At 46.6% G+C, this 7,126-nt stretch overlaps 1 protein-coding gene across 1 annotated transcript; it reads right to left on the reverse strand.

Moving 5' to 3' along the window:
- Positions 1–4,851: 4,851 nt before the first annotated feature.
- Positions 4,852–6,642, reverse strand: LOC121025155 (Y-box-binding protein 3-like). Its single transcript, XM_040467593.1, has one exon. It carries the CDS (start codon positions 6,458–6,460, stop codon positions 5,345–5,347), a length of 1,116 nt encoding a protein of 371 aa, XP_040323527.1. The 5' UTR covers positions 6,461–6,642; the 3' UTR covers positions 4,852–5,344.
- Positions 6,643–7,126: the final 484 nt, after the last annotated feature.

Genomic DNA, 7,126 nt, shown 5'->3' on the forward strand with positions numbered 1-7,126 from the left:
CCTCCGTTTCCCACCGGAGGGACTTTGGGGGTATGCACTGTGACCAAGCCAGACTCCCTTGGTTGTGGAGGGATACACTAGCTTTACTTTGGCTGGACAGTAATTTACATATTGATCATCCGCCCTTGAGGGGGGCCGAAAGGGCCAAAGTCACAGTCTATTCCTCTGCCTTTTCCAGCAATGCCCATATAAATATGTTCCGGCCATGTGGGTGTCCATTTTAAAGTCTCTAGGTTGTTACAAATCGGCATACATTAGGCTAAATGTAGCAAAATTGTTCCCGTGTATCCTGGTAAAAGCCCTTCATATGTCGTAGTGGTCCATCCCTCATATGGTACAGGCATCCATTCCTCTTCCCTGCAGAAACAATACAAATGTGGAGCATTTGGAGGCTGGCATCAAGGACGTTGCCACCATCTCCCCAGCCTTTGGATCAAAAGAGGGGCAATTTCTTTCTTTAAAAAAAAAATGTTTTTAATGCTTATTTATTTTTGAAGGAGAGAGACAGAAACAGAGAATGAGCAGGGAAGAACAGAGAAAAAGGGAGACACAGAATCCAAAGCAGGCTCCAGGCTCTGAGCTGTCAGCACAGAGTCCGACGTGGGGCTCGAACTCACAAACCGTGAGATCATGACCTAAGCTGAAGTTGTAAGCTTAACCAACTGAGCCACCCAGGCACCCCAAGGGGTGGGGGGCAATTTCAAGGAAGGCTTGAGCAAAACAATGCAACATGGCGTGCTGTCCTGTCCTTTTGGTTAAAATTATAGTTCTTTCCATATTTTGAGGCAGACAAAAGAGGGGAAAAAAAATCTTTGTTTCCTGCCCCCTTTTTTTTTCAATCCAAAGCAGACCACCAATCCAAGATAACTTTGTCTTTTTGAGAGAGAGTAAAAGCAGAATTTTAATCTTATACCAGTGTACTTTTAAAATACATTCATTTTAACCTTAGTCCATCCTGACCACACATAAAATTGCTTTTCAAAGACATCCCTTAACAAACTTTCTATAACTTTTCTTTGCATTCAGATTTTGTCCCAAGCCGTTTCTCTCAAAAAAAAAAAAAAAAGAAAAAGAAAACAAAAAAACCAAAACAAACAAAACAAAAACAAAAACAAAACAGTCTCATTTAGGACAAATATATATATATATATATATATATATATATATATATATATATATATCTTCAACAAAAAAGTAATTCCACTTCTTTTCTTACATCCTTCTTACAACATCTACTTTTCTATACACAGAGTCACTTTTCTTATTTACATCAGTTTTAACTACATTTAGCAGAATTTTAACTCTTAGAAACCTTAGTCTCCAGTGAAAAGTAAGTACTAACCAATTGTGATTTGTCTGTCACATCAGAATTCCTTAGATGGCAAACTTATGAATTAATTAAGCACAAAGCCTGTTTTCCAACAGACCCAACTATCCTTAGTTTCTCTGCAATAAGTCAAAAGCACACACCTATGTTTAGTAAGTAATGCTTCAGCATTCCATCTGATTTGGAAAAGGCCTGAGTGTCCAATGAATTTAATCCAGTTTATCATCCAAGAAAAACTTTAAAGTTTCAGGCTATCAAAGACCCTGAAAGCTATCCTAACAATTACCCATGAAAACTTTGAGACAGACAAAAGTAACCATCATTTTAAGTCACCTTTTTGCTGACAAATTGCCACAGAGATAACACAAGCTTATTTGACCTTCAGTAAACCTAGGTAGAAAAAAGTTTTATATTTAATGCTGATAACTCTAAAGATATGTCTATCTTAATTAAATCAACACACTTAAATTAGTTTAAATACTGAATATGTTCCATCTGTGTCCATTTAAAAGTCAATCAATTTGTTCACCATTGTCCATTTTTATCTGGGGCACCAGTGAGGAAATCTGAAGTAAGCAGGTAAGTCTAAGGGGGTACTCTTTGCTCCTTTACAGAAAGGAGAGGAAGAGGCGCTCATGGTACTGGAGGCACCCAGAAGGTTATAGGAGCCAGGTATGCAGTCCACACCCAAGGTGGTGCAGAAAAACAGGAGGAGGGAGGGGAAGGCATAAGAGGTGAGGTGTGGCCTAGAAGCCTGGAGGCCAATAAAAGACCAGAGGGCAGAGAAAAAGGTCTCTGGGTCCTAAAATCCTAAATCCTGTCATCTCTGACAGACAAGCAGATGCAGATTTTTTTTTTTTTTCCACCAACAAGTGGAAGTGGGAAGTCCACATCTGGCCAGAGAAGATAGGGAAGTTCCCCAAAAGAAAAGGAGTTTTGGCAGCTGCTTGGGAATATTCCTTAAAGTCCCTGTCCCAAGGGACACCAACCGAAGACAGTTGGTTCTAATTATCATCTGCATCTTGTGGGAGCTTGCCATGTGTCGTCTCTCCAATCCCCACTCCCGCCCGCCCCCCACCTGGGCATCAGGGGCAGGAGGAGGGTGGTGAACCCAGAAGTTGTTGAAGTAAGTCCTGCTCTCCACTCCACAAAAGACGTTTGAAATTGAAAGGTTAAAAAAAAGGGGGGGGGTGGGGAGGACCTGGGAGGTGAGCCACGCCACAGTGTCAGATATGGAAGCAAGTAGAGAGCCACCTTCTACTGCAGTTGGGAAACCTGTGAGTAGGACCCCTTGGAAGTCACCCAGATCACTCCTAGGAGGATATACGAGGGATCAGTCCTGGGCTTTTCCACTCATTTCCCAAAGGGAGAGGCTGACCAAGACAGAAAGAGGAGAATTCTACCAGATACCCAAACGGGAAGTCAGGGATCAGGTTTTGCAGATAGCCTTTAGGCGTCCACCAAAGAGTAGCCTTGGTCAGGACCCATCCGTTGCTATTCAGCCTCCCCTGAGTCCCGTGCATCTGGGGGTTCATCTCGGAAGGAAACTGGGGCTCCACCACACCGATGCTCCCAACTACTTTGAGAGATCAGCTTGGAGGAGACCAAAGGAGCCTGTCACCCAAGACTTGGGAATGGCAGCCACACTATTTGCTCTTAACTGGCTGACCAGTGACCATTGTTTGGTTTGAGAGTTTTATTTAGGATAGAAAGAAAAAAAAAAAAAAAAGAAGGAGGGAGCCGTGGCTGCTCTTTACTTAAGGTTAGAAGACGTTGGGTATCCCGGGTGAGCCCCCAAGAAATGTTGTAGGATTCTTTACCTCAATACCCGTGGTTTGTCATCTCTCCGCTTCGAAGAATGAAGAGGTGAACACCAAAGAAAATGAGCAGCAGGCAAACGTTTATTAGAGTATAAGATTAGAAAGTAAGAGGAGTATGAAAGCTTTCTTTGCAGAGAGGGGGGATTTGAAAGTGAATGCCCTGACTATAGGCAAGGGCCTTTGTTTCATAAGGTTCTGTTGCCCACCCATCCTCCATCCCCTCCCCCTTGTTCCTTCTTATGTCCTACCCTTATTGGCTTGATAACTCTTGGTGCTGGGTTGTCCATTCCTGATTGTCTGGATTCCACTGTGTGAGGAGTTAGACTATGGTCATACTGTCCCTCGTATGACATAAGTGTTATGGTTTACTTATTTCAGTTAGGTATTTTGATTGTCAAATTCCTAAGGGGAACCTGAGGGGGAGTAGGTGGTGTCTGTTACATTCTAAGAGGAGCCTTATGCCCGAGGGGTTTGCTGTAGTCAAATGCTCCTAGTGTTGTGTCAAAATATGTGTTTTTCCCCACCCAGGGACCTCAGGTCCTAACCTTTCCCTCTCTGCCTATTTTATCCTATCTTTTCCCTATCATATTAGTTTCAAATTTATTAATTGCCCACGCCCCTCCCCCAACCCTGCTTCCTACTCACCCACCAATCCCACTATATATTCAAAGGAAAACCAGGATAGGGATGACAGTCCCGGTTGGGGCCTCTCTATCTGATGGGAAAGTGGCTGATGCAGGCTGAGCTTTACCTGCCCAGCCTCCCAGGAATCTTGCACAGCCCCCCTGGATGGACTCAAATCAGGAAGCACACATGGAAAACATGGACTACATGTTTCTCTTCAGTTCCAGAAGTATGCGTGACAGAAATTAAACCTGCTTCCATCCCTGTTTTCTTTTTAAATTTTCTTCAGTTTTTTTCCTAGCTTTATTGACATGTAGTTGACATATAATATTGTATACATTAAGTTGTACAATGGGATAATTTGATGCATGCATATATCGTGAAACATTTACAACAATAAGGTTAATTAACACGTTATTCACTTCACATAATTATCCTTTTGTTGCTGTCATGGTGAGAACATTAAAGCTCTACTCTCAGCAACTTTCAGGTATACAACACAGTACTGTTAACTATAGTCATCATGTTGTGCATTAGGTCCCCAGAACTTAGTCATCTTATAACTGAAAGATTTTACCCTTTGACCAGTATCTTTCCATTTCTACCACACACCCCTAACCCCTCGTGAAAATGGTATTAGATCGAATCCATTGAAAAATAGAGGCAAATTGTGCTTCCAGAGAGCCTCTTTTTTTTTTTTTTTTTTTTTTTTTTTTTTTTTTTTTTTTTTTTTTTGGTGTTTTGTCCAGCTCTTTGAGTTTTGCGTCATAGAATAAACACCTAAGCTGTAAATGTGGGTAGTTGGGCCCACCCTCCAGATTTATTGCTCAAATGGCAGAGGAAGAGGATGTGATGGGGACACTTCTTCCCTGTCTGTGTATTCTAATCTTTTAGAACATCCTTGAGATATTCAACCCTCGCCTCCCACAAGTCCACAATTAGCCTTAAATTCATGACTTGTAAAAAGAACGAACAACAGGTATGATATTTGCTAAAACTGGTTCCGAAAAAGCACTGAAAGGAGTGGTTCAATACAATTCTGTGCTGATGAGTGTTTTGTTTTAAATCAGACAACAGCAATAATAGATAAAAACAACATGAAATGATTTATTGAAAAAATGACCATTCAGGCAATATCACACAGCAATGTAAGATAATATTCAATATCAGATCATCTTTGTTTTTGTATTAAAAATAAAAGTAATTTTTGTTAGTCCATCAACTAATTCCCCTGGTGACACAGAATAATAGCTGTGGTCCTGGTCAGATCTTTTAAAAGAATAAATTCAGAGGTGTGTGCATGAGTATGACATGGTGTGTGTGTGTGTGTGTGTGTGTGTGTGTGTGTACAGAAATTACCAACACAGATGATAAAAGGGAATTCAGAAATATATAGATCTTGTAGTTTATCCTCAAACCTTGGGGAAGAGGCGTGTATTTTTCTCAAAAGGGCACAAATCTAACAGTCAAAGTGGATGTTTGGGCTGTGTTGCTTTAAAGGACATCATCTCCTCAAGGGGGAATCCCCTGCAGCCCAGGCCAGGGAGTCCCCGGGGAGGGAGCCAGGCTGTTGTTACTTGGCCTGGGTGGCAGAGGGGACATCAGTGACCAAGGTGTCCTCCTCCTCAGCGGCGCTGTTCTTCTTGGCCACAGCAACCGAAACGGGTGTTTCCGCAGGGCCCTTCCCGGTCTTGCCTTCTCCTCCCACGTTGACCTGGCCCTGGGCACCGGGCACCTGCTGCGGGCGGTGGCGTGGGTTGTTGGGGCGGCGGGATCCGTAGCGTGGTGGGGGCTTCTGCTTCGGCCCTCCGTCGTCACGCCCGCTTTCCTTGTCTTCCGCCTCCAGCTCCTCAGAAATGCCTGCTGAGGGTCTTGGACCAGGAGTGATGCCTCGAGCCCTAGGGCGACTCAGCAGGTAGGTGGGGCCGGGCCCCCGCCGAGGGGCACACTCGGGCCTTGAGGCTGGGGCAGACGCGGGCAGGTGGGCAGGCCGCGGGCCGCTGGTGGGAGCGAGGATCGAAGGGCCGCGAGACAGGGCCCAGGCCCTGCGGAAGGGCGGAAAGCGCTGCAGCCTTTGGTCTTGGGGTCCGCCGGGCAGGCGGCGCCTCTGGCCCTGGGCCTTGGTGAAGCCTTCGCCACTGGCCTCACCTTCGTCGACGTCTTCCTCAGCGCCCCTGGGACCGTGCAGGGGTGGCCCGCGGCGGCGGATGTAGAAGCCCCTGCAGAAGCGGGGGCAGTTGGCAGCGTAGCGACTGCCCTGCACTGGGGCACCCGCTGGCCCGGTCACGTTAGCGGCCTCGGTGCCCCGCTCGCCCTGCACCACATCAAACTCGACCATCTCACCGTCGCGCACGCTGCGTTGGTACTTGTGAGGGTTGTTCCGGGTGATGGCCGTCTGGTGAACGAACACATCTTCTTGGGTATCATGCCTGCTGATGAAACCGTACCCGTTCTTCACGTTAAACCACTTGACGGAGCCTCGCACCCTCTTGGCGATGACCTTTTTGGGCACCTTTCCCTTGGCGCCTCCTGCCGCGGTGGTCTTGGGGATCTCGTCTCCGCCGAGGTTGCCAGCCACTGGGGCCCGGGGAAGATCTCCACCTCCCAAGGAAACCAGGAGTTTCTGCGCGGCTTGAGGGGGTACTGAGGCGGTCACCTCTGTGCGGGTGACCTCTCCCACCTCACTCATGAGGCCGTCCTTGCTCTCCTTTCTCTGAGAACTTGAGGGAAATCTGGTCCTCGGCGATTGGGGGTGGGGTGGGGTGGGGAGGGGCTAGGTCTGGAGGCAGGAGCCTCACTTTGGAAGGGTCGGTCAGTCGGTCGGGGCCAAGGACTCTCTGGCTTCGCTCTGAGACTCTTGGAAAGGCCTACGTCGTCTCCTGGGGCAACAGGACGCGGACCAAACAGTGGCTGCCGCGGGCGGTGACGTCTCAATGGGGGTCACCCGCTTAGGAGAAGGCGCTTGGGCTGGGGGGCGGGGCAGATGTGCTCTGCCTTGTGCTCCAGGTGCCTCTTGGTCCCTCATGGAGAGGGGGCTCATTTGAAGCTCTAGGCAGTGGTCTTCTTGAAGACCCTCTTGCTTGCTTGAGTGGATGTGAAGAGACGACCCACTTTCCATCTCTCTCCCTTGGTTGGAGATATTCCCAGCCTTCTTAAGGGCACTCTCCAAATACTCCCACAAAACCCTGGTCCTCTTCCAACTCCTTGTGTGCTCTATATGTGGGTGAGGCATTTTGTGTAAAGGTGAGACAAAATGGCAACCACATGAAATTAAGACCCAATCAAAGAAGCCCACTGTGGGTTGTTTGTTTTCTTTTCTTTTCTTTTCTTTTCTTTTCTTTTCTTTTCTTTTCTT

The sequence above is a fragment of the Herpailurus yagouaroundi genome, unplaced genomic scaffold (assembly GCF_014898765.1).
Source record: "Herpailurus yagouaroundi ecotype Mexico unplaced genomic scaffold, PumYag 67522, whole genome shotgun sequence".
Classification (NCBI taxonomy): Eukaryota; Metazoa; Chordata; class Mammalia; order Carnivora; family Felidae; genus Herpailurus; species Herpailurus yagouaroundi.

Excerpts from the sequence above, each read along its gene's own strand:
- LOC121025155 (XM_040467593.1), bottom strand. The coding sequence starts at position 6,460 with ATGAGTGAGGTGGGAGAGGTCACCCGCACAGAGGTGACCGCCTCAGTA.